Source organism: Mesoplodon bidens (assembly GCF_964165515.1).
Source record: "Mesoplodon bidens genome assembly, chromosome: 3".
Lineage (NCBI taxonomy): Eukaryota > Metazoa > Chordata > Mammalia > Artiodactyla > Ziphiidae > Mesoplodon > Mesoplodon bidens.
The window spans coordinates 74,988,174-75,015,610 of record NC_138178.1 but is presented as its reverse complement, the minus strand read 5'-3'; the positions used below and the strand labels follow the sequence as shown (position 1 = coordinate 75,015,610).

General features: G+C 45.2%; 1 protein-coding gene across 2 annotated transcripts in view; it reads right to left on the bottom strand.

The window, feature by feature from the left end:
- IGF1R (insulin like growth factor 1 receptor) overlaps positions 1 to 27,437 on the bottom strand; it is a 320,684-nt gene that overhangs the window by 39,173 nt on the left and 254,074 nt on the right. For both annotated transcript variants that reach the window (XM_081228790.1, XM_081228791.1), the window contains exons 3-8: positions 21,555 to 21,867; positions 17,627 to 17,775; positions 14,729 to 14,873; positions 5,461 to 5,675; positions 3,437 to 3,563; positions 1,703 to 1,941 (exon numbers count right to left, since the gene is read on the bottom strand). In XM_081228790.1, coding sequence (XP_081084916.1) covers positions 1,703 to 1,941; positions 3,437 to 3,563; positions 5,461 to 5,675; positions 14,729 to 14,873; positions 17,627 to 17,775; positions 21,555 to 21,867 — 1,188 coding nt within the window. The remainder of the gene's footprint in view (positions 1 to 1,702; positions 1,942 to 3,436; positions 3,564 to 5,460; positions 5,676 to 14,728; positions 14,874 to 17,626; positions 17,776 to 21,554; positions 21,868 to 27,437) is intronic.

The following is a 27,437-nucleotide window of genomic DNA, read 5'->3' as shown; positions in this document are numbered from 1 at the left end:
TTTTGGTAGATTTTCCAAAGTGCAAAAGACACCTTTGTTGTATGTCACTTAAGCATAACGGTCATGTAAGCTGCTTTTAAAATTTGAAAGCTTAAGGTACAAAATCTCATACACAAGGGTCTGAACATTTGTAAGGAAGGACACTTTAAGAAGAAGTTATGACTAATACTAACTTTTTCTGGGAAAACATTTTACTGAATGCTAGGCCACTTTAGTGCTTCCTAGAATAAGTACTTAAGAAACACACAGCTCACCCCTAGATGTTTCAATAACAGTTGTCACAAAAAAGCCTAGGCCATGGACCAAGTCATTCTCTGTCCCTACCACTTGTGAGGACAGATGCCAAAATAGAGCAAACTGACTCAATTTGTACAGTGCTTTGTTTTCCATCTTTGGGGAAAGGAAACAAGTTTCTTAAGAATTGGCCTTAACAAAGAAAGACTTTTATTTTCCCCAAATTAGCTACAATGAATTACTTGCAAATTTTTAGGCTGAACAACTTGTTCTGTTGCCTTTGAGCCTCTGCTACAACATCCCAGGCCTAGAATCAGAAGCCTGTGTCACATTTACTGATACAAACATTGTGCCATCAGTGACATGATCGTAGCCACTTAGAGGATCATAGAGAGGGAACAGGGGAGGGGAGGGGAAGGGAGGAGGGGGCAGGAGAACACGAGCAAAAGGATTTCCCCACCAACATTTTTCCCTCACCCTCTTTGCCATTTAAATTCATTTCGTGCCAGTTTATGCGTATTTTAAAGCAGCCTACGTATTGTAACATTGGCTATCATCAAAGAATGTTTATCAGTGCCTTTTAAAATGCTGTGCATTTCCCTACTTCTAACCTTTTTTTTTTTTTTTTTTTTTTTGCAGTACGCGGGCCTCTCACTGTTGTGGCCTCTCCCGTTGTGGAGCACAGGCTCCGGACGCGCAGGCTCAGCGGCCATGGCTCACGGGCCCAGCCGCTCCGCGGCACGTGGGATTTTCCCGGACCGGGGCACGAACCCGTGTCCCCTGCATTGGCAGGTGGACTCTCAACCACTGCGCAACCAGGGAAGCCCTAACCTGGTTTTTATATACTTGGAAAATATACACAAATGTTTGCTCTCCTTAGTTCCAGATTCTGGAGTTGAGAAATGAGTTGGTTTAGAAAACGGAGATCAAGGGAGAAGGAGGCCCATTTTCATCAGTGAACACTTGGAATGTCCACAACATGGTTCATCTCATGTTTTTCAACTTTTGTCTGCTTTCTTGGAACCCTAGGCACTACAGGACGAAGGTGAGAAACCAGGGAGCCACCTGAGGTAACTGGAACAACAACCAGGGTTTCAGTCCCCAGAGGTCCAACTGTCCAAATAAACAAGAAGGGCAGCCTTAGAGGACCGTATCCAGTCTGGGCCTCCCAATGAGACCAACCCAGCACCCTGGAGGACCTGAGCTCACTGGTCCAGGACAGTCAGAATGATAATGGAAGGTGGTACTAAGTCCAGAAGATGGCCTGGAAGAGGCTAGGGTATTGGGAGTGGGAAAGAAATATGATACAGTATTATATATTGACAAGACAGACAAATAAAAGACAGACTGGCCCAGGACAGGGAGAGACAACAGGCACAGCTCAGTGTCAGCCCTCTGACTACATCTTGTCATGAGAGAGGACCCTGAGCTGACGAGGCGCGGGACGGCGGGGATGGTGCGTGAATACCTGAAGCATTGGTGCGAATGTACAAGATCTCGCTCTTGGCTCCACGGATGTGGTCATTCTCCACCATGGTGAGGGTCACAGCCTTGACGTAAACGGCATACTGTGTCCAGGGCTTCAGTCCATGCAGTAAAATGCCGGGCTCCACGTCCTTGTTGGGTGGGAGGTCCACATCTACCATGTTCCAGCTGTTGGAGCCGCAGGCATCCTGCCCGTCATACTCTGTGACGTTTTTAAAGGGTCTGAAACACAATCGATGAAGCTCAGAGAATGTTTTAGGCCGCTGACATCAAAGCTCTCAGAAACCTCCCCCCAGGGCCTCCCACGTGACACTTTCTATAATGGGAATTCTAGATAAAACGAATCATCAATTAGATCTTTATAGAAGAATAAAACTAAGCCACCGGACTCCAGGTTTCACAGTTCTGTACACACTATAGAATCGAACCCTCTGCCTCAGGAAGAGGAAGTTCCATAATTACTGGGATTGGAAATGCTGCTCCTTAAGAATATACGCAAATGCTCTTTCCCTCTCTTCCCCATTTTTTCACCATTAAGAAAAAACAAGCGTAGTCATTTAAAGCAAACATCATTATTGATAAAGAATAACTTCTGGAGAAAAATGCCTTTGCTACAGAAAAACAGCTTCTCAAATACAGCTTCTCAAATCTAATATGTTCACAAACAATTCTGGTTGCTTAAGCATCTGATAACATTCAAATATTCAGCTTCCAGATTATCTCAGGCGCTAACGTCATTGTCAGAGCACTGGTAGACTGTTAAAGAGGATGATGGTTCTGCACAGATGCGGAGTTGGGCAGGGATTCCACGCCTCTCAGATGAAAGGGCCAGACAGACACTGGCTTCTGAAACAGACATTCACACACCCCTCCCTGTCGCTGTGATGGAAGATGAGTGACTCCCATGTGCAGGGACAATGAATGCCTGATAATCCCGCATCCTGCTTTTCTCATGGCAAGGGCACTCCCAGGGCCCTGGCTCCAGCAGGGGCAAAGGGTACCAGATGCTGCCACTGGTGGCTCTGGTTCCAGCTCCGGGGAAGCCAAGCACCTGGGAAAGGGACCTATGGCATCAAGGTGGGACCTGAGTGAGGAGGGTGACTAAGAGGCCTGGGGGAACCACCTGGATACAGGAGGCACAGGAAGGAAGGGGGAAACCAAGAAGAGCTGCCAGCTGGAGGGATGTCCTGGCTGCCCAGGCAGGCAAACGTCCTCTGAAAGCACAAGAAAAGCCCCCAGTAGATTTTGGGAGAAATTCTGAAAGGTTTGAGACGTGAAGGTCAGTCTTTCTCCATTCTCCGTCCCTTCTTTGGAGGGCTTATGACCTAGAGCAGAAGGCCACACCTTGGGAGGGGCCACAGATAGAGTGACCAGAATAGATGATGGACCCACCTGGAGGTCACCTCAAGGGGAGCCGAGCATCCTGAGGGGTGTTCCCAGACTATGGATTAGGGGGAACAAGGCTGCAATGATATTGCAACCAGGCCTTCCATCCCCATTCATGAATGTTTGGACTGACCTAATTCTCCACAAAACAAGTTTTCCCCTTTGGACTTATTTTATTCAAGCACCTCTAATCACCCACTGAAGAATGAAAGGCCTCAAGCTAACACTTTTTTGTTTGTAGCTATCACTGGTGGTGACGGATGTCACATGACAGACAGGAGGGTGGTGAGGATGAAGCCCTGCCAACACGTCGCCAAGCACAGACACTCACGCTTCCTTGTAGTAGACGGTGAAGCTGATGAGGTCCCTGTAGTCAGGGGGCCGGTACCGGTGCCAGGTGATGATGATGCGGTTCTTCCACGTGGTGGTGGAGGTGAAGTGCAGGACGTCACTTTCACCTGGGGCAGAGGCACATCCATGAGTGACACCCATCTATGTCCTTTCCCTCCACGTGTCTGAGAGGTCCCCTGCCCTGTACTATGGCCCTCTCCCCCAAAGCTGTCTGTACTTGCAAAGCCCCTTTTTGGACTTCTCAGTGGCTCTCTTGTTTCTACTAAGGACCCAAACATTGTGCTACGTGGCCTCCAAGGGGTTCGGTCCTTTGTTTTAGTACACTTGGTGGCCCTGGAGTGATTCCTAACCTGGAAGAGAAGGACTTCTGGATGGAGAAAGGTGGCCATGTCTCTCTGCTCTTCCTTAAGACGCAGGCCACCCAAGGGGCTGGGGAAGGTGAGAGTGGACCTTGATGCTGGGTGGACTCTTCTTAGACATGACGACACCTGTCTTGCAGTTGTGGATATCTGCCCGCTTGTGTCAAATCACCAAAGACAGGTAACAGAGCAGCTGTGCCACAGAGGGGAACTTTTCTTAGCCCGCACGCGGTATCGACACCTTCCTGTGCAAGGACACAAGAACGCCTTGGCGGCTCCAGCTAGCACTGACGCGCAGCGGGGAATGGATTGAGCGCTGATCGGACCCATTTCACTTGGAACAGCCTTCTGAGCTCTGTGGGAAGGAAGCCTCTGCTGGTGAGGCATGACGGGGATGCTGCCCCGAGCCCCCTCGTGCTCCCGGACCTGATTCAAACTGTGGTGAGAACCCGGGAAGAACTGATGACTGCCTCCCTCGTGAAGACACAAAGCTCTCCTACGAATTGTCCTTCCCCCCGTGTCTGCCCGACTCCCACTGCACCCTCAGCAGGTGAAAAAGAGGCTAAAGGCAGTTAAAAACTGAGAAGTCTCTGGGGCAAAACGTGATGGATTGAGATGGGAAAAACACTGCAGTTCCTGCTAAAGTGTTATTTAGAGAGGAAACATGATTTCATTTTCAAGGGAAAATAAATGGCTACTGTATTCATGACCTGACAGGTCAGACTGGCCCACTCTAAGGAAAACACTTCGACAGCACTCTGCGCATCCGCTTCTGCTATGGTCTGAATGGGGAATGTGGTGAGGGCTGTGGCGGGGCATGTGAGGGAGAAAGGCCTTCAGCTCTGCGTCTGGTTTCTCGACTCTAAAAACTCTTCCTGAGCAACTCGAGTGTCTACCAGGTAAATCCAGAGCCAGCAAAACGAAGTCCAATGCTGATGGTTTCGCAGATTCTCTTGCGCCCGTGAGCGCCCGTGCAAATCTCCCTGGATCACGTAGATTATTCTTTTCTAATACCTGTCCCTTATCAAAAGCCGATGGTGGAGAGACTATTTTTATAACTTGATCCAGCCACACAGAACCACACCATTTTTAAAAGCAGTTTTACATACAGGGTTAGGTGAGAAACTCACCGCTTAGAGGCAAAACCTTAAAGCAGAAGTCGCATAACCAGTGTAACATTATAATTATATTGTTCTAAATTTAAAAAGCAGTATCAATCCAGGGAGGCAGGCTCCCTCCACCTTTCATGTTGTGGTAGGAACCAGGTGGAGGCCAGGTCAGGGACAGGGGCCCCTGGCCTCCCCTCCACTCTGTGTGGAGACGGAGGGCCGGGCTTGCTCCCTCCCGGGGCTGGACAGGACCAGCTCTCCCCTAGAAAATAATCCAACGGTGTGCCTGAGCATAAAAGACACTTAACTCTGTGTATTCTGTAAGCACCTCTTTAAAATCTGAGTGAGAACACATTTATAAATGTTTAGCACACACAAATAGATGCTATGGAAAATTTACAAATATGAATCTGCCCCACTACTGCCTTTGAAGATATCCACGTGTGAGCAAAGTGCTCGTTAAGGAGGCCTCATGTGAAACAAGGAGGGGGCCACGAACGGAAGCTGCTGTGTAGATAGGAGGAGGGTCCACTCACAGGAGGCTCTCTCTCCGTTGTTCCTGGTGTTTATGTCCCCTTTGCTCTGGCGCCCTTTAGTCCCCGTCACTTCCTCCATGCGGTAAATCTCGGAGACACACAATTTGGGATTGAAAGCAAAGTACATTTTCCCGGCTTTGATGGTCAGGTTGCGGTGGTCCCAGTCCCACAGCTGTTGCAAGTTCTGGTTGTCGAGGACGTAGAAGGAGTAATTCCTAGAAGCACAGAAATCAGCATCAGCACCCTTGCCCTTTGCCACCAGACACCCCATGCTGTGCCTCTTCGCCACAAGGCTCCAGAAAACACTGCCTTTGCGGGTAAGAGATGTAGTTATTAACGGTATCTAAGAAAGAATCGTCACTGTTAATAGCAACGATATGATTCAAGGACAATATCAAATAGATAAAACACTAATTAATTTGATGACCCCTATTACCAACAATAATGCTTCTCACACTGGAGGATGCTACTCAAATCATTCCCTAGAAATGCCTCTGGTTATTTCTCTGAAGCAGAGTATGTACAATGAGCTTGAAATCAGTCCATGGGAGAACAGATATGCTCTGCTACTCAACCGGAACAGCTTACAAATTTGCTGTAGAAAGTCTGCCATTATCCTTGGGGGTAAATCCCATCCCATCCGTGCTGTCAGCAGCATATGACGGGGTAGGAGAGAGAATGGGACAGGGAGACAGACTCGGGGGTGGGCCAACCCTGGGTCATCTCCCTCCTCCAGATTCACCCCACCCTGAAAAGCCTCAGCCGAAGTCCCCGGGGAAGGTGGGGGAAGATAAATGGCCCCCAATGGGCATCCCCCCAGGCCACCCATCCAGGCAACAGCAACTCAGTGTCCAACAAGTTTAGGGTGCACAAAGCTTATTTTCAGAGGGCTGAGCCCCACCCCAGGAGTTTCTCATTAGGAAGTCTGGGTGGGCTGAGAATCTGCATTTTTAACCAGCGCCCAGGTGATGCTGGGACCACACTTGGAGAAGCACTGGTCTAACAGACGCTGGGCACCACCGAGGGGCTGGAGGTCCAAAGCCGACCACGTCAGACATCGGTCCTGCTCCCAGTGGGTGGACACAGAAGCAGCAGACCCAGCTGCTTCTGAAGGAGAGGTGGGGGGACAGCCAGCATCGGCAACCACTAGCACTGGCCACCCAGAGACAAACCCATACCCGGGGAGGCAAGAGAGCAGACAGCTCCAGCTTGGGGTCTGGAGAAAGAGCCTTGCAGGTCCTTTCTGTCTGGGTCCATTGGTAAACCAGGCAGGCAGGGTCACAGATGCCATCTGAGTCCTCTGTGCTGACAGGTCTGCTCCCCACAGAACTCAGACCCTTCTCCCCCTCCTATCCCCCAGCCTGTTTCCTTCTGGGGCTCACTCAAGCACCTTCTACAAAACTGAGTCTAAGAACTGGTGCCACATTTTGAGCTATTTCTAGGACCCACTCAGGGATCCAACACATAAATAGTAGAGAAGGAAAGGATCCCAACCTTCTTCCCAGAGCTGGGACAGCCCAGACAGAAGCCCAGAGACCTCCTCTGCCCCGGGTGGTGTTCACTGGGCAGCTCTGTGCTTCTGGTGAGGTTCACTTACACCCGGACCAGGACCTCTACCAGGACTCTACCCGCCGGTCAGTCCACAGCCTGAGTCTCACTCATTGAGAGCAAAGCAAAAGCTATGGTTCCAGTGCTGTGAAGCCCACCTGTACATTTCCCTGGGAATTCATGAGGCATTCAGAGACAGGGGTCCAGGACTATCAATGCCGTTTATGAGCTGCACAGCCACAGGCAGGTCACTCAGTGCTTTCTGTAGCTCCATTTACTCACTTATTGGACAACAAGGGGCCCAAATGGTGTCATATGAGCTCCCTGTCGGTTTTAAGGGCCCAGGAGGAGTTACTGAGCTGAGGTGGATCTCTCCCTCAGCCTGAAGCCCAGTCCCTCCACGAGCACCGGGTCACGTCCGCGCAGGTGCTGGGGGTAGGGGTGAGGATCCTGCCCACACAGGGGCACAATGAGCCAATGAGTCCAGAGGCAGCACCTCAGAAACCAAGCCAGGCTCCTCACAAACCCACCTGAGGCCTCGACACATTCACGGCCACCAAACCAGGTGACCAAAACTGGCAAGTCAACAAATCCTTTCCTTTCAGCAAGAGCTCACTCCCCAGCATCTGCTGGAAAAGGAACGTAAGACATTGTCCAAAGGAATCTAGACTTGGGCTACGTACCACAAGAGTGGTACGTAGGGTGGCGTGGCACTTCGTGTGTGCACGAGGGTGGCGTGGCACGTGGAAGGTGGGGTCCACAGTGCCCCCCCATCTGCTCCCTCACTGCCAGGCTGCAGGTGATGCTGCCGGGAGAAGGGGTGTCCGCAGAGTTATACAACCGGAGGAGGGGTTCAAGGTGGAGGCAGATGCCTCCTATCATAGGCCACTCTTGCCCTCGGAATACTCCCAGCTCTGAAGGCCACTCTGCAGCATCAACATGAACCCCGTGGGTCTGGCTGCTCCCAGGTTCCCAAGTAGGCCACACGGGACAAAATCTCCTTGTTGGTGCAGAAAGCTCTGGGCCGGGAGTAAAGGCCAATTACCCAGGTCAAATTGCTGACTCAACCTAGGATGAGGCTTTTATTTTAGTAAACTAATTTCACTAACAGAGAACATAACCGCACCGAAAATACCTTCTGAACAAAACATGCTTCTCCCCAGGGGAGGGAGCATGAATTATAAATCAGGAATTTGACAAATGAATGGCAGGCACACTGAAATTCTGTGTATGTGACTAATCACTTTGAAAAGCAAGATTATCTTTTTACAGTAAACATAAACATTTTTTTACAACACTGAGAAGCCCTGGAGCCAGGATACCAATATCAATAAAACCCGGGCATTATGGAACTTGTGTAAGTGACAGAAAAATAAAAGTGAAACCCTCAACACAATGATAATCAAGCCATTCAGGAGGTGTCTGTCAATACTGCTCTTGTTTTCCCAACCCCAGCTGGAAGCCCGGCTGCCCACACATTCCTTCCACGATCAGGTGAGGATTAAGAGCCAGTAAAAGGCAGAAACTTGTCTGCATATCTTCAACACACACATAGACACACTTAGATTTTATTGTTCCCTAAAGGAAATGCCTGTTTAAGTCAATTATTCTGTAATGTGATTTCCTAATTGTTTCTAAGCTGACTGCCTTTACATTCAAAACATATTAAAAAAAATCTGTTTATTCTTCTGTCCCTTACACAGGCTCCCTGGTGCCTGGGTTTTATCTATATTGGTATCCTGGCCCCAGCTCTCTTCAAGGTTGCAAAAAATGTTTGTTTCTACGCTTGGGTGGGCCCCATCTGCCAAAATGTAGACCAATGTGGGAGGTTATCTCCTCGAGGACATCTATATATTATCTGCATCAATATTCTAAACGCCCAGCACATACTATACACCTAACTGTTTTATTTATGGCTCCAGTCTCAGGGCTGTCCTACTTCTGAGTTGTCAACACCACCACCTCCCCGCCTGCTCGAATGAAGGGCAGGAAGGATGGGGATGCAAACGAAGGCGAAGTGCTGGGGATTCGAGTGGTACTTAGAAGACAGCCCCGGGTCCAGGGCTCGGACCACTGCACGTGGGAATCCAAAGATCGGGGTGGAGTGTCATCTCCACTCTCACTAAGCAATAACTCTAGGCAAGGTATTTCTTTGGCTTCTCCCCACCTGGGACAGATGGGGCTGAGGGTGGGGTCTCCAGCACATGGGGGCAGGAAGGGACATTCCCCCCTTTCCAAACTTTGCTGACAAATTGGAAAAAAAAAATCATTAGTCCTTTTCATTTCTCAAAGAAAAAACCATGGCCTCTTTTGGGCGGTCCCTCGGGGGCATCAGAACCCAGCACATGGGGGCTTGTCTCCAGCAGCCGAGCCAACTGATGCAGGATTTGGTCTTTTCACGTATGCTGCCTCCAACGTGTCTGCAACGGATTGCTTTATACCACGTCCAATCTCCCCCAAAGTTCAATATTTACACCAGCCTCGGAGGTTCAGCAAGGGTGGGAATTTATATTCAAGCGGCACCAGGCACCAAACAGATACTCCGAAAACGTTTCCTCTTTGAGGGTTTTAAAAACAGCTTTACTGAGGTATAATTTATCTACCAAAAAAATTCACTCATTATAAGTGTACGGTTCCAGAAGCTTCAGTAAATTCATACAGGTGTCCAACCATCACCACGATGCAGCTTCAGAACATTTCCGTCATGCCAAAGTTCTTCATTCCCGATGGTGGTCAATCTCCAATTCCATCCCCAGCTCTTCACTGATCTGCTTTCTGCCTCCATAGTTTTGCCTTTTCTACAAAGCACGTATTAATGGAATCACAAAATGTGTAGCCTTTTGTGTCTGACTTTTTTTCACTTAGCCTAATGTTTTTGAGTTTCACTCATGTTGTTACATTATTGTTGGGCAGTAATTGTGCCACATTTTATTTATCCATTTACCTGCTGATGGACATTTGGATTGTTTCCAGTGGGGTATTTTGGTGGTGGTGGTATCATGAATAACACTGCTATGAGCAATCACATACAAGTCTTGTGTGGACACATTTTCATTTCTCTTGGGTAGATACTGGGGTAGAACCTGGAACTGCTGAGTCACATGTCTGAGTGTATATTTTTTGGAAGTCTGGAAGAAGTGTTAAAGTATAGCCATGTTGCAACCTAATCTTAGAGTTGCAAGAAGGCAGAATAAAGCACAAAGTGCTGCAGTCAAGTGGTGGGAACATGAGCAGAGATGCCTAACTGCATCCAAGAATTCCAATTCTTATAACCCATCACCTCCATCTACTCTTATTCTTTTCAGGGCAACAATCCTTGGTGGCACCAACTAATTTGAAATTTTAATTCATTTATCTGATGTATCACAAAATACGGTTGTTCAAATAAGGAAATTTTTTCAGAGAACAGAAATATTATCTTTCTTATTCAAGTGCTAAAAAATTAGCCATTTCACAGGAATCTTGTACATGTGTATTCCAAAATCCATTTCCTTCCAAAATAGCATGACCTTGACCTTCAGTACGCGGGCCTCTCACTGTTGTGGCCTCTCCCGTTGCAAAGCACAGGCCCCGGACGCGCAGGCTCAGCGGCCATGGCTCAGGGGCCCAGCCGCTCCACGGCATGTGGGATCTTCCCGGACCGGGGCACGACCCTGTGTCCCCTGCATCGGCAGGCGGACTCTCAACCACTGTGCCACCAGGGAAGCCCAACCTTGATCTTCTTAATGTCTAAGGTTATTACTCCAGAAACACATCATCTTACACAGAGTAATGTCCTCAAGGAAGCCTTGGCCATCTGAATTCTTCTGGACAAACTGAAGACTGCCTATGTTGTCCGGCCCCTTTCTCCAGAGACCAGCAGCCCTGCTGTCTGTTCCGATGTGATTTTGCCTATGTCTGTCACCAGCCTGGACATCAAATTCCAGAATCAGCTCACTCTGAGTGAGGACTAAGAGGTCTAATCCAGGTAACGCTCTTGAATTTCATACTCTGGACTTGACTCCGTGGTCTGGGCTACTCAGGAGACATTTGGAGATGGGTCTCAGTTCCAGTTTGGAAAGCTAAGGGTGACACATACAAAGGATCTCTGTACTACAAATTTGTCTGTTCTCCACCAAAACAAAAGGCTACAAAACTTTCTTCCCACTGAACAAAATGGAAGCATTTACTTATATTCTCATTGGTTATGAGAGGTACAAGAAAAATCATACTTTAAGGAACAGTGTGACAAGAAAATATTTAGGCAAAAAAATCAAAGGGTTTTGGGGATATGCTTCAGAGAAGAAGGAATAAAGGGGTAAAGTAGTGGTTTCCAATCTTTGCTGCATACTGAAATTACCTGGGAATCTTTTGAAAAGCAATGATGCTTGGATCCCACCCCCAAACTTTTTTTTTTTTTTTTTTGGTATGCGGGCCTCTCACTGTTGTGGCCTCTCCCATTGCGGAGCACAGGCTCTGGATGCGCAGGCTCAGCGGCCATGGCTCACGGGCCCAGCCGCTCCGAGGCATGTGGGATCTTCCCGGACCGGGGCACGAACCCGTGTCCCCTGCATCGGCAGGCGGACTCTCAACCACTGCACCACCAGGGAAGCCCCACCCCAAACATTTTGATTGAATTAGGACAGAGCGCATCTTGGGCATCAGGATTTCTTAAAAGCCCCCAGATGATTCTAATGTACAGCAAAGTGTGGGAACCCGTGGGGTAAAAGTCATCTTGGCTTACACCAAAAGCACACTCAAGTGAAATGTTCTACTGACACTCCGGTAACTCAAAAGCCCTGAAAAGGTTCCACTGCCTATCCAAATTATAACCTCCACACCTGGGTGCATAACAGCTTACGTAATTCTCATACCACCTACCTCTCCAGTATTATTTGCCAAACAGGTCCCAGGATGCCCCAACTCGTTGCCTTTGCTGCTGCCGCCTGTCCTGAAATGCCTTTCTTTACCCTCTGCTTACTGTTTCTGGAAACCCTCCAAGGCCTATCTCAAAAGCCACCTCTTCTCAGAAGCCTGTCTGATCTTCTTCTTCTTTTGTTTTTGTTTTTTTTCTTTTTTAAGGTTTTTTTGATGTGGACCATTTTTAAAGTCTTTATTGAATCTGTTACAATATTGCTTCTGTTTTATGTTTTGGTTTTTTGGCCAGGAGACATGTGGGATCTTGGCTCCCCGACAAGGGATCGAAGCCGCACCCCCTGCATTGGAAGGCAAAGTCTTAACCACTGGACTGCCAGGGAAGTCCCCTGTCTGATCTTCTTAATCAGATACCTGACTCTTTTTCACGCCCATGGCATGTGTCTTTTCTTTCCCTGTAGCACTCTGCAAGTTCTGCTCGGCACTGCTGGCATTTATCTATTTATCATCTACCTTTCTTCTCTTCCTCCCTCTGACTCTTCCCTTTTTTTTCTTTTTTTTCAGGTTTGAGCAGAAGACTGTCTCTTTTTACAGCTCATTTTGCATTCTTTTTAAAAATTTATTTATTTTTATTGAAGTATAGTTGACGTACAATATTATATAAGTTGCATGTGTACACACAGTGATTCACAATTTTTAAAGGTTATATTCCATTTATAGTTATAAAATATCGGCTATGTTCCCTGTGTTGTACAATATGTCCTTGTAGCTTATTTATTTTATATGTAATAGTTTGTACCTCTTAATCCCCTACTCCTAAATTGCCCCTCCCTCCTTCCCTCTCCCCACTGGTAACCACTAGTTTGTTCTCTGTATCTGTGTGACTCTTCCCTTCTTACAGGAGTGAGGGGAGTAGGCAAAGGGGCTGGACCTAACCCTCTTCCTAAATCTGAGAAATACAGAATTGAGTTGTTGCTACTGGTCACACCTGATACAAAGCCAGCAGGGGTATTCATCACAAGCGAGGATGACCCATACATTTTTGGTCATGGGTGAGGAAGGCAGCTGAGAGAACACAGCTCCCATCAAGAGAGGCAAGGTTCTCAAGCTCTATCTAAAGAGAGAGCCTCCAAACAATGGCAGGCAGGAATCCAAGGCTAGAAGCCCAGCATCCTCAGAGCTACAAGGGCTACTAACCAGCAGCAGGTTCACCATTGCCCTTCCCTGACATCTAAAGTACTATCAGCAGGGCAGGGGCCTGAAGCTTAGCTGAGCTTGGAAGTGGCCCAAACACCTAAGCAATGACATACATCTGTAAGAAGACCCCACTGGGACTTTGGGTTTTACACGTGATTCAGATAATGAGAAATACATCATAAATATTCTTGCAAATAAAAATCACACTTTAATTTTCAGCTACACTCAAGTGCATAATACTTTCAGTTAACACACAACTGAAAGGTAATCACATCATGTAATAATTCCTAATAAAAATTAATGAAACTCTCCTGTTAGCTTTCCCCTCTATGTATATCACTTGCTCAGCCTGGAAAAAAAAAAAAGAATGTGTATCCTCAAGCAGCAGGAAAACTTGCAGGTACCAATACGCCAAAGCAAAAGTGCTTACCAACACCAGGGTTTCCAGAAACACAAACCTACTTGGAGGAAAAAAAATAAAAGAACTGTGCTAAAATTCATTTTAAAATTTAATACAACCAACAGTAACACCATCACCTCAAATTGGCAGAGCCTCGGTCTGCCATGTCAGTGACCTGGGACACTTGGTCTGGGCACAGTGGCAGCCTACTAGGATTCACCAAAAGAAAGACATTTTTCTAAAGAATCAGTGTTCCCAGCGGGGAGGACAGTGTGCTTTTCAAGGATGGAATGAAGAGCTGCCCTCTCTCTTTAGCTATATCAGATGATGGAATTTTAAGAATTTAAGACTGACCAAGAGTGAGTCTGAGAAAAAGCAGGAAGGCTGTAAGGAAACCCTTATGCGGTAACTTTATCCAGTTGGGGCACATAAATCAGCAAGGACAACCTTTCTCATGACCTTCCCACCTCTTGCTATCCTAAATTATTTCCCCAAATTCTCTTTAGAAGGAATTAACTCATTAATGGACATCTCCTTTTATTTCAAAGCATTAGCTTAAAACCAGGCAAGAGCTGTATTTAAAGCCGGGGGGGTGGGGGTCGGTGAAGAGAAGCATGTATGCAAAGGAACACCTGGGCTAAGTGCTGGAGAGAAATTGCGCGTGCAGGAAGCACCCGCTTTTATTCCTCCTCTGGTGAAAGGCCTCCGGCTAGTTTAAAACCCTTATCACAAAGCAGGTCTCTGCAGAAGGCAAAAATTCTATCAGTAGCACGAATCCTACAAGCTGATCAACAGAAACAATTCTGTGAATCAAGATTCCTTTGTAACAAAATGAACTGTTCATATGCCTCCAAATCTCTGATGTTCTAATACATCTGAAAAGATGGAATGGCTTTTACGTAGCTGACTACAGCACCCTGAGGCAGATAAGGGACCCATAAATGATGATTTCATGGAGAGGTAAGCACTTTAGACCCACTCCCAGTGCTTTTGGCAGCCCCTACTGCAGCCCCATCTGCTGCTTTGCTGGCCACAGTCAGACACGTAACCCTGGATGGGTCACAATCCAGTCCTGAGGATGGAGAATTGTGACTACACGAGACCCTATGTGAGGAGGTGGGTCCTTACTCAGGGCGCCCGCACTGCTGTCATTTTCACTTTTTCTTTTTAATGAGAAAGGGCTCTTCCCTTAGAAACACAGAACTTTAAAATGCAGGCTGCTTACTCTGTGGTGGGAGAATGTCAGCTTGTGAAATTTGGAGCACTTACCCCTCTAGCTGCTCCTCTCCTAGGATCTGGCGAAGGTTCTTCAGGAAGGACAAGGAGACCAAGGCATGGGAGTGGCGGATCTTCACGTAGCCCGTCACGACCTCGATGAGTCCCATGAAGTTCTCCAGTTCCGAAGCGATGTTGTCTACAGTAAGGGGGACCGTGTTACTGAGCATTCACTAAGCGTGAGCGGGACGGACACACTTGGTTTCTCGCGAACACATGTGGAGAGCAATTCAGTGCGGGTCTTGTTTTCATGGTGCCACTGAGGTGCTCGGGCTTCACGGGACCCTTGTCCCTTGTCAAAAATGCGTTTCCCTAAGCTTGGCTTTCAACACCCTCGCCTGAGATGGGGCCCCTAAGGCCAGGGAACGGGAGTTTCTAGAAGGCTGGGTACTGCAGCTCCCAGGCTGATTAACAGAATGTAATATCATAAACACCAGACTGCCAATTAGCAAAGGCGGGCACATCTAGGGAACTTCTTTAATATGCTCTGTCAACAGACAGTGCTGCCTCCAAAGTACAAGGGCATGACTAAATAAACAACATTTCCTCAGTCTCATTAGGAACTGCCTTTGCCACATTTCTAGTTCCCAAGATACAGGGATCTATATTTAAAGCTTCCATCTTACTAAGACTGGAAGAAAATGCACCAAAACGTTAACAGTGGTTATCGGCAGGTAATTTTTAAAAATTCATTTCTATGCTTCTACGTTTTCTATAATGCACAGTCATAATTCTCACAGATATAAAATAGTTGGGAACATCGTTGCTAATAGATGTGTAAAAATGACAAGATGTATAAACAGTGTATTTCCTTTAATTCTGTAGCCTATTTTTTTCTCATAGTAAATAAAAGACATAAACTTCAGTTCAACTTATGCCAAAATTGTAACACATACTATAATGAATTGGGTGTGGTTCAACTAACAGAATTTTACTGTGCATGATTTGTGAAGGCTTAGTTAATAAAAGGTTCTATCTTGCTTTCAATTGATAAACATCAAAGAATAAGTGTACTGTCCTCCAGGGTAACACCCTACATTTATGTACAGCTTGATGGTTTTCCAAGAGAAATGAAGGAGAAATTCAAGTTGTAAAGACTAGCGGTTGCCTGCAGTTGATGTTTCAAGGAAAAGATCCTGAATTTTAAATGTGGGGCGGGGGACTTCCCTGGTGGTGCAGTGGTTAAGAATCCACCTGCCAATGCAGGGGACACGGGTTCAAGCCCTGGTCCGGGAAGATCCCACATGCCAGAGAGCAACTAAGCCCGTGCACCACAACTACTGAGCCTGCACTCTAGAGCCCGCGAGCCACAACTACTGAGGCTGCATGCCATGACTACTGAAGCCCATGTGCCTAGAGCCCACACTCCGCAACAAGAGAAGCCACTGCAATGAGAGAAGCCTGCGCACCACAACAAAGGCCCAATGCAGCCAAAACATAAATAAATAAATAAATAAACAAATAAATAAATAAAGTTAAAAAAATCCTCACGGTCAAAACCTGAAAGATTTATTTATAAAAATAATAATAAATAAATGTGGGGCAGGACTCATGCCTTCTAGTCAAGGCTGAGGAAGGACCTTTCCAATGAGATGTCTAACCGATTTCCTGTGGTGGCTATAAACTGGAAGGCACATTTCATCATCATGCACAAATATGTACCAATTCCTTCTCAAATTATACTTCTCCATGGATTTAATTCATGGATTAAATTTTTATCTTGAAGATAGGAATATAAGAAAAAAAGAAGGGTTAGCCATTTAAAGGATATGTTCTAGGGAATGAGGAAATCTTTTTTAAAAATTAAGAAATCTAGTAAGTGCAAAAAGAATAAAACTTCAGAATACCATGAAAGTAAGAAAATTCTAGGTGTGTGGAAACAAAGTTATCTCTGTTGTAGAGGAGTGAAAGGTGTTGTGAAAATCAAGGGCTATCCAAAAATTCAAAAGAACTAAGCAGAAAACTGGTTGCTGCCATCTCTAAACCATAAGAATAGAGCTCACTCATTGTACAAATAGTATTAAGGAAAAGTAAATGCACAGAATAAATAGGTCATCTTTGCCCCTCAAGCTATAAAAAAAAAAAGAAAAAAACTTCTTCACAAAAGGATTTAGAAAAAAATTCCTTTCAACCTCAACTCCTTCTTATTATATTTCTCCTAGCTTACAAAATTATCAGTACCTTCACCAAGTGGTTCCAGTGGTGGAGAATTTAAGGCACCATTACTAGAAGCCCCTGTCAATTACAGATCAGAACTGAAAGTATCACCAAATAAGTCAACAGGAAATGCTTCACACCAATGCAATTACCAGGAACGCCATCTACTGCAAATAATGGGGATTCTGTAGAGGGTGAGATTGAAGCTTTAAATGCATGATGACATACATATACTTTTATCTCTTTTGGTTCTCAGAAATAAATTTGGAGATCGGCCACTTTTGGACTGAATACAATTTTAAAGTGATATCATTAAACTCTTCCCTTGCTCAGGATCTTCAATATATCCAAGTAACCAAGACTCTTTGGACTTAAAGCTCTGTGGACTTGGCTCCAGCTGGAGACTGCTGAGTCATACCTTTGATCCATCGGTCTCTTCTGGGGTTTGTACGTGTTAGGATGTGTGTATTCTGCGTAAGATGTGACTTAAGAAAGATGAGGGATGACCCTCTGAAGAAATAAACGCTGTGCCAATGGCTAAAAATCAGACGGCCTTTCAATCTGTTTTTTATCTTTGAGGGAAGCTCAAAGGAGGGGCATTGAGCATGAGGCTTACGCACCATGTTGTTTTTCTAGGCCCATATTTCAGTTGTGAGTCATGGATGAGTAGGAAAAGCATCAACAAAAGAAAACCAAGAGATCTGACCCTCTCTTCCAGGGAGATGGAATACTTACTGCCGCGTCGGATATTAATGAGTAGATTGCCCTTGAAGATGGTGCATCCTTGGAGCATCTGAGCAGAAGTGACAGAATCAATGGTCTTTGTCTTTTTTTCTTCCTCACACACTTTGGGACAAGGGCCTTCGCAAGGGATGCAGTACATGCTGTTGAAAATAAACCAACCCAAAACACAGAGAGCTGAGTCTGTCTTCTTGCGTTTAAAAAAATCATAAAGATATGCTTTTATTCTAGGTGTCTTTACAGTCCACATTACAAAAAGCAACTGGTGGAAGCATTCAAGTGGTCACACTGTTTCTCATCCCCAAGCCTACCCAGGATAAGCCACTCAAATTGCAACCAAAAGGAGAAACTGCCCACAAAGGAAAAGCATGCTGCCTGTTTCCAGACAAAACACATGATACACCCTTGAGGCATGTGTGTATCATAGGCTGGGAGTGGTGAGCCAGCTGGTCCCATGTGGGAGAAACAGCCGTGCAGAAAGAAAGCACCAGGGGCTCCCAAGAAGAACAGAACTGTTCTCTGATGTTGTAGCCCCTGCTGGCACACCCTGGAGGAGCCACGGGGAGAGTGGACAGGGACAGCAAAGGGACGGCAGAGTCTCTGCCACTAACGGGAATCTAACTCCTGCAGCCAGCGGTCCACCAAAGTCCAATGAGGGATTCCAAAAGGCATGTGCTATAGCACAGATCCATTATTTTCTTGCTAAAGCACAACTGAAATAATTTCTTGACAGTGTTTAGCAGAAACTTATAAATTGATCCAAATGTTGTTTTCGCTGCATACACAATAAAAAGAAGGAACTTCCATTACTTTGTAATGAGCTCCTATTTCACATGCAATCTTGAACATGCCACAAACCACCAACAGTCAGGGACCAGTGAGTGACACTGGCACTTTTCCTGCTTACCTACCCTTATTTAGTAAACAGTGGACAAAACACTAATCCAGCTGCTGAACCACAGAAAGTTGGGTCAATTTCCAAACAAATAAATGATACATTATGGGATGTATGTGTAATAGGACAGTGAATTGGAGAGCCACTATATTTACAAGATGGTTCTTGAATGATCGTTCAAACTTCATGAAGTGAAAAACAGTCAAGAAAACAGTGTGAGTTATAGCTCTTAGCATTAAGTACCCCTCACCCTGAACCTTACTGCATATTTAAGGCAAAGATGAAGGGTTTTGTTTAAAAGCTTACAGATAAATAAAATTTCCCTACTGTTTTCTTATTTCATGTTGGGAGAACAGGAGGCAAGGTTTCCAAAGGAACTGGGCCAACCATAGCAACGGAGGTTTCTCCCTTCTCTAACATCACACTCAACATGCTCACTTCTAGAGTAGGTAGCAGCTTTTCTTCGGTACTCTTTGTTGGTCTTTTATTGCTTCTAATTTACCTACAAACCAGATGATGCCCCACCTCCCTTTTTAAAAACTTTTTATTTTGAAATAATTATAGACACACAGAAAGTTGCAAAAGTAGTACAGAAAGGTTCTGCGTACCCTTCACCTGGTTCCCCCAATGGTTGCATCTTACATAATGATAATGCAGTATCAACACCAGGAAACTAACACAGGTACAATGCCTGCATGTACTTCCATGTCATCTTATCACCTGTGTAATCACCACAACCAGCTAGCCCATCACCACAAACATCTCCCTTGTGCTACCTGTACAGTCACCCTGCCCCCACATCTCTAACTCATGGCAACCACTGATCTATTCTCCATCTCTATTATGTTGCTATTTTGAGAATGTTATATAAATGCAATCATATGGTGTGTGACCTTGTGAGATTGGCTTTTTTCACACAGCATAATGTCCTTGAGATCCATCCATGCTGTGTGTGTTTGAATGGTTTGTTTCTTTATATTGTTGATTGATATTCCATGGTGTGATGGATCACGGTTTACTTAGCCGTTTACCTATTGTGGAGCATCTGTGCCGTTTCCAGTTTTTGGCTGTTACAAATGAAGCTGCTACAAATAACTGTGTACCTAACTGTGTTCCTTTGTGGGAACCTAAGTTTTCATTTCTCTGTGATAATTGTTCAGGAGTGTAACTTCTGGGTTGTAGGTTAAGTGTATGTTTAGTTCCCCCTGACATTTTATTCAAATAGCAATTTCTGAACCAAACACCTTTCTTAAAATGTCTAGGAATCATCCAGCACTTAAAAAAAATGTTTTTCTAAGAAAGTTGTCTGATTACATGTTGATAGTTTAAGCGTCCTCAAATCCATTCTGGTACAGAGAGGGTATACACAGTATTAAAAAATAAATATTTTAAAGTAAGGGTCAAATGGGCCTTAAAGGCTGAGAGGGGGGTTTATTAGTTCTTGATGGCATTTTATTTTAAAGTGTAAAAGGGAGATCTGTAGATTTGAACAGACTGTAAGCATTGGTAGGAAAAATAACAGCTCAATTCTTTGAAGAATGAATTACAGTAGAAGAAACTGTCACAGTGCACAGCACATCCCACTTTGCCTGCTACTCTGGCAGCTGCAGATGACTGAATGCCTCCAGACACCACAGGAAACACACCCGAAAGGGAAAGAAGTTATGACCCAAGGCCATGCACCAGCTGCCTCATCTTGGCCCCCACCCCTGGGGAGGAACTGTGGCTGAGCCTTAACTGGATTCCAGGCACTGCCCAGGGTACTGGCAAAGCCTTTTTAAGTTCTAGGACTGTCAATAAAATGTGAGTAAAATGTGGCAGACTTATTTTGGGTGGAATATGTATACTCTCCAGTTCACTGGCACCCTTGGCACATTTACCATTTTAAAGTATTTAAAGTAACTTTTACTATAATAACGGTTACAGAAATGATGACAGGTAGAAAGCTCTACATTTAATTTTATGAAATAATGTGAGCTTTACCTCTGATTTGAAGTTAAGCCTATGGAAGGAGCAACATCTCCAAATATTACACCAGAAACAGATTCCCCTTTACCAAGACTTGCTTGATGACGTTTGCAGAAACAGAAGGCAGCAAACAGAAGGGAAGTTACACGTTATACTCAAAATGAATGTTTCCTTTTCCAATGGTATTTTATATTTGTAGAATAGTTTTATTTTGAAGAACCTCGAAACGTAAGGATCCTCTGGTACTAATCATGAAGTAGGCATTTAGTCCATTACAACAGAACTACTCTCTCCTAAGAGTTCTCTGCTGTGCTCCAGAGGAGGAAACAGCATCCCCAAATCTCTAGCCCTCTCTTGCTTCCAGGGTTATAGTCCTGTATTTTATAACAATTCTGGCATTGCTTTTTCAAAAACTTAAAACCAATGACAAATTCACAGAAGTCCAGTTGGCATGCACGAGAAGGATGCTGTTTGCCGTAAGAAACTTCTTCGTTTCCCAAGAGAAGTCTCAATGTTCAGGAAGCAAAATGAGAGACAGAGAAAACTGAGGGAGGGTGAAGGGTGCGTGTGTGTGTAGGAGGTGCTGATGGAACAAACTGCTTGCTCTTAGCGGCAGCTAGTTCAGGCAGGACGGGAGCCAGTGCTAAGAGATTTTGGAGGCCTGCTCACTGCCTTAAGGATGCTGGTGGGCTTGCCGTGTCTCCCTTCCCGCACTCCCAAAGCCTTCACTGGTCTAGTGTTGAGTAGCATTGAGGGTGAGAAAACCTCAACCTACGGTCTCCCCCACCGGCCTGCTGCTGGGGGTGGCAGCCCTGCATGTGCACAGGGGGTCAGTGACCTCCGGGGACCTGAGCCCGCAAATCAGGTACTTAATTCCAAACGGCCAGGCACTAGCCTTTCCAGCCAAAAAAACTCCCCGCTGCTCTTAGAGTCATCAGAAGCTGAAGTTATACCAGCCCTCTGCGGCGGCCCCTCTCCCTTAACCTCCCCAGGGTCCCACCCGGATGGAGCCACTGGCAGCACCAACCTTTCTGCCCACCCCCAGGCCCCAACACTGACCTCTGGCTGCCGTTGCGGATGAAGCCCGACGGGCACTCCTGCATGCACTCGCCGTCGTGGATCACGAAGCCCTCGGAATCGCTGCTCTCAGCGTTGGGGATGTTGGCGCAGAAGTCACGGTCCACACAGCGCCAGCCCTCGAAGCGGTAGGTGTTGGGTGGGCAGCTGGGCACACAGACACCGGCATAGTAGTAGTGGCGGCAGGCCACGCAGGCCGTGTCGTTGTCGGGTGCGCTGCAGCTGCCCAGGCACTCGGGGTGGCAGCACTCGTGGTTCTCCGTGCACGCCCTCTTCCCGCACGCGCTCGGGCACACTGTGGGTGACAGGCAGGGTGTGAGGCTGGCTGAGAGCCAGATCGCTCCACCTGGCACAATCCAACCCACCAACCACAACGCGATCCCCAAATGGAACGTTGCTGGGCGTTGGACTTGAATCAACAGTATTACATATTGAGAATTGCATTAAGGCAGGGAGCAAATACTCTGAGTTTGGAGTCAGGTGAGCAGGGTTTAATATCTAGCCTCTCCTATTTGACTATGTTTGGTCTTGGAGGAGCCCTTACCATCTCTGACCTTGATCCTCTCTTTTCTCATCTACAGAATGGGGTAATAATACCCATCTTGGAAGGTTACCTGTGGCATGCGTGACACCATGGAAGCCCTATGTGGACAATACAGTTTATTATTACCTTAGGAGGCATTATATGTGCTACTTAATCTGCATTTTACATATGTTCCTTATTGAAATATCTTGAAAAGCCTTAGTGTGCAGAAATGCTCATTTATTTTTGAAATGGTTAAACTAGAATATGCTAAAGATGATACCATTCAGGCTGACAAAATAGCTTTAGAAAAGTTTGTGCATGCCTGTGTCATATCAAAGGTCTTACCCCAAATAAGCAATGATATCTCAACCTAATATATCACAGAGAAGTCCCCATGTCTGATGGTAATTCTCAAATATAAGAAAGTGGGTGGGTGGGCAGTGTCTCGAGCCCAGAGGACCATAGGATATTACAAACTATCTACTCCGACCCCCCTATGCTAAAGTTAAGTGAGAGCAGTGTCTAAAAACAAGAGATCCACAATTTTTGTCCCCAATAGATGAGCTGGCATTTATTTCCATAACAATGCTGTAAGGATCACACTCTAGGGGCTGTTTGCCTTACTAGCCAGTAAAGTATAAGTCAACAAAATATGAAATCTGGTTTGCATTATATGCTTCCTACTTTTTCCTTGAGTTGGAAAACAACACAAAATTATTTAAATATGTATATTATGGACTCTGACATGCATTATTTAGTGAAGATTCTATTATTTTCTTTATAATAAAAAAAGATGAAAAAATCAGAGATCATAGATAAGAAAATACATAGAACATCTAGTTCGCTTGACCACAACGTCATCTTATCAGTACCTCCATGGAGACCCTCCCAGATCCTTTCCTACGCATGTGCATGCACATATAAATATAAATATCTATAAAAAATGATCAAGTCATTCTGAAAGCATTTTTTGGCATGACATACTGTGAATTCGACAATAATTCAACAGCTGCGTTGCACGCCATAACACAGTGTATCGTAAGTTATAATCAGTCTCCTACTATTAGACATTTCATTTATCGCCAACATTTTATTTAGTACAATGAGCACTCAATCTTCATGAGAATTCTTAATTATTTCAGTAGAATCAATTTCCAGAGTTAGCCTTGCCGGGTCAAACTGTCCTCTGGGAAGTTGGTACCAATTTACACATCCATCCACTAGCTGCATGGAGGAGTACCCTATTTTACCGCCAAAAGGTGCAGTTAAAAACAGAACCTGGACATTCAGACGGATATTATCACATCAGAAGAAACAGACAAATTCTCAGGATACTGTCAGGCTTAAAATAAGTTTGCAAGTTTCTTCTCTGATCATCATTTTTGGCTGAGACAAATAGGTGGCCTTCCATTATTTATTCTTATCTATTTTGGTAATAAAACCATGATTTTTAATGGGGCATGTTGCCACCCAGCTACATATTATATCTCCCAGCCTCTCTTTGTAGCTAGAAGTGACCTAAGTTCTAGCCAGTGAGACGCTAGAAAACCTTTGGGGTGGAACTTCCTAGAAGAGTCCTTAAAACAGAGGGGGTACATCTTTCCTCCTCACTGCTGGCTGGAATGCAGGCGTAATGCCTGAAGCTCAAGCAGCCATCTTGGGCCATGAGGTGACACATTAAGAACAGTGGAGGGCTTCCCTGATGGTGCAGTGGTTGAGAGTCTGCCGGCTGATGCAGGGGACAGGGGTTCCTGCCCCGGTGCGGGAGGATCCCACATGCCGCAGACCCTGCATGTCCGAAGCCTGTGTTCCGCAACAGGAGAGGCCACAACAGTGAGAGGTCCACGTACCGCAAAAAAAAAAAAAAAAAAAAAAGAGGAGGGGCTTCCCTGGTGGTGCAGTGGTTAAGAATCCGCCTGCCAATGCAGGGGACACGGGTTCGAGCCCTGGTCCGGGAAGATCCCACATGCTGCGGAGCAACTAAGCCCGTGTGCCACAACTACCGAGCCCACGAGCCACAATGACTGAGCCCGCGTACCACAACTACTGAAGCTCACGCGCCTAGAGCCCATGCTCCGCAATGAGAAGCCACCACAATGATAAGCCCACGCACCACAACAAAGAGTAGCCCCCACTTGCTGCAACTAGAGAAAGCTCAAATGCAGCAACGAAGACCCAAAGCAGCCATAAATAAATAAATAAATAAATAAATAAATAAATAAATAAAATAAAATAAAATAAAATAAAACAACTCATTAAAATCTATTAAAAAAGAACAGTGGAGCATGATAAAAGGAACTTGGTCCTTCATGACTGTGTAGCCAGTAGGCTAACCCTGGATTGCTTACCTCTAGATTTCTTTACATGAATAAGAAATAAACTTGTGTCTTGTTTAAGCACCTGCTATTTGTTAGATGCAACTGAACGAATCCCAACTGAGAAGTGTCTTCAGAGCCAATGTATAATATAAGCAAAGAAGAAGACTGTTCCCGTTGGTCTATGTCATTTTTGTTTACCAGAATTGCCTCTCAATGACTTCTGCCTGTTTCCAGAAACTAATCTACCCAACAGATTACAAGGAGTAAAGATCTCTAGTCACACCAGAAAGGTACGTTGTTGTAGGAGCTCCTAAAATGTTGGGATACATATACAGTCTACCAAGGGGATCATCTTGAAGTTGATAACACCAATTTGAATGTACAAGCTTAGTGTATTTGCAGTAAATGCACACACACACACCACACACACTTTACTCTCAAATCTCACACTTAATCTAATAATCACATAGATTAAATGACTATTTAAGTTCAAATATATCCATTACAGAAGTAACTTCAATGCCCAAGATCTAAAGAAACAATAAAATTGCAAACCCTAAGTTCAAGTTTTTAAACTAAAAACAAGAGAACTTAAGTCTGCCTATCCTTCATTCAGTCATCCACTTAGCAACTATTTATTGAATGTGCGCTGCACCTGTATGCCAGACCCTGTTCTTAAGAGATGGACAATACACCAGGTAAGAACAGGAGTGTGTACAGCCTGCCCTGGGCACCTGGGTTCCCGGGAAGGCTTCACAGAGGTGTGGAGGCTGGAACTGAAAACTGAAAGCTGAGGAGGATAAGAATAACACAGATGAAATCGCATGTAAATGTGTGTAAAAGCAACTGAGTTGCTGTGGTGGGAGAACTGGGTGCTCGTGAAGATGGCAGGGGTCCAGTAACAGGTGATGCTGGGAGAGAGGAGGCGGGCAGCTCAAAGAAGCATTGTAGGCCTGTCTGAGGGGTTTCGGCTCTTTGGTGGACAATGGGCATCACTGAAGCTTTTGGGCAGGAGAGCAATGTGGTCTAATTTTCATATTAGAAAGGTCATCTGGCAGCAACACAGAGGGTTATGATGACCAGAGAGGGCAGAGCTAAAAGAAGAGGGATGAAGCCAGAGGAGAAATGTTATGTTGTCCCTACAAAGCTCATGTTATATAATAGATCTGTGAGGTTCACATAGTTAAAATGAAACCAGATGTAGAAACCATGCTCACGGTGTCACAGCACAAACCTGCCGACTGAGCACACACCCCATTCAGAGCACTGAAGTCCCGGGAGCTGCTCATCAGCCATCAGCCGCCACCAGGCTTTGTGTTTAGAGGAAGGAAAATTGATTAAGAATCTTACGATCATCATCAGAGACTAACTGGGAACAATATCTACTTGTAAAACCCTTCTTTCCTTGCTTACAATTTAAATAAAATGCTATATAAAATGATGAGTAGCAGACGTCAATATTAAAAAGCTATTAATGTAGTATGAAAAACTAAGAGCATTTAAAAGAATAGAAAAATGCCCCTGTGCGCTTGCTTAGACTCAAACATAAATGTTGGGCATTTCCAGTAGGAGAAAGAAAAAAAAAAAAACCTGACAAAGTATCTGTAGATATGTTTTGCATTCCATTCCCCATTCCACTGAAACAGCATCTCTGGGCAGTGGTCCATTGCAAACCGCCCCCCCCGCCCCCTCCCGAGGTGCATTACTAGAACTGCACCGTCAGTCAGTTCTTGCAACAAGCAGCACACAGGTTAGGGACTTAGGGTTTTGTTTCAGCAATGGGAGCTACTTCAGAAGGAATTTCAGTAAAGCTTAAATTAGGTAAAATCCTATTCTTTAAAGATGGAACAATTCCTCTTAAAGGGATCACAAATCAAGATCACAAATCTTCTACATCACATGATGCAACTGTGCACAAACATGTATCAAATGCTTTTGGGGAATAAAAAAAGGGGTGTGATGGGAAGAGGGAGAGAAAGGTGACTATTTGCTGGAGGACAAACCCCAGGAATGGAAGCCAGTGTTCCCCTGGCTGCAGCACCACCTGAGAGGAGTCTGGGAGGGAGGCAGGGGAGCCGGCGGAAGTTCAGGATTAGAGAGTCCTGGAGCCAGCCCCAGAAGCCCGCTGTAAATTTTGCCTCATCTCAATGTATATAAATATTATTAGTGTTCAGGACTATTAAGGGATTTCTTGAAAAGCCCCGGGCAGTGTGTCTCGCCAGCAGATGGATGGCTGCTTCACACGAGTGCCAAAACTTAAAATTTAGTACAGTTACCAAATTTCCAATTACAGAGCTAAGGGAGAAAGGAAGGGAACTTCTTCCCTGGCTTCCGTGAATAAGGAGCACACCTAGCATGATGAAAGGCATTTCTACTTTTAAAAATAAAAGGAAAATGGAAGGTGCTATAAATGAACAAATACACAGAGGGGAAAGCAAATTGATTTTGCCCATGAGATCTTTCTATTCATTGGAATTTTTACAATGACCAACAATAACAACAAACGCCTATGTAAACTGTTGGAAAAGCTAACGACAGGTCCCACATCTACAGTAAAAGGATTCGTTCAGGGTCACAATCCCATAAAAATGAGGCACTGCATTTAAAAGCTCATTTTCTTCATTTTGGGGGACAGCAAAAAAAGTCACATACATCAGCCTTTAACTCTCTTCCTCCTTCCCTGAGTTCTTATATTTATTAAATTCTTTCTAGGGATTTTAAAAACCTTTCTTTCTGTACTTGCCAATAAGCTCTTTAACAATCTTTACTTCAGAGAAACTATTTTTAAAAGCATATTTTGGAAGAGAAGATGGAGAACTCATCCTCTTCACATGGAACAAAAAATTGAAAAGGGGCCACTTAGCCACACAACTTCAAAAAACACATTCTATACCAAAAAGTTTCTTTTTTTAAAAAAACATCTTTATTGGAGTACAATTGCTTTACATTGTTTTGTTAGTTTCTGCTGTATAACAAAGTGAATCAGCTATACGTATACATATATCCCCATATCTCCTCCCT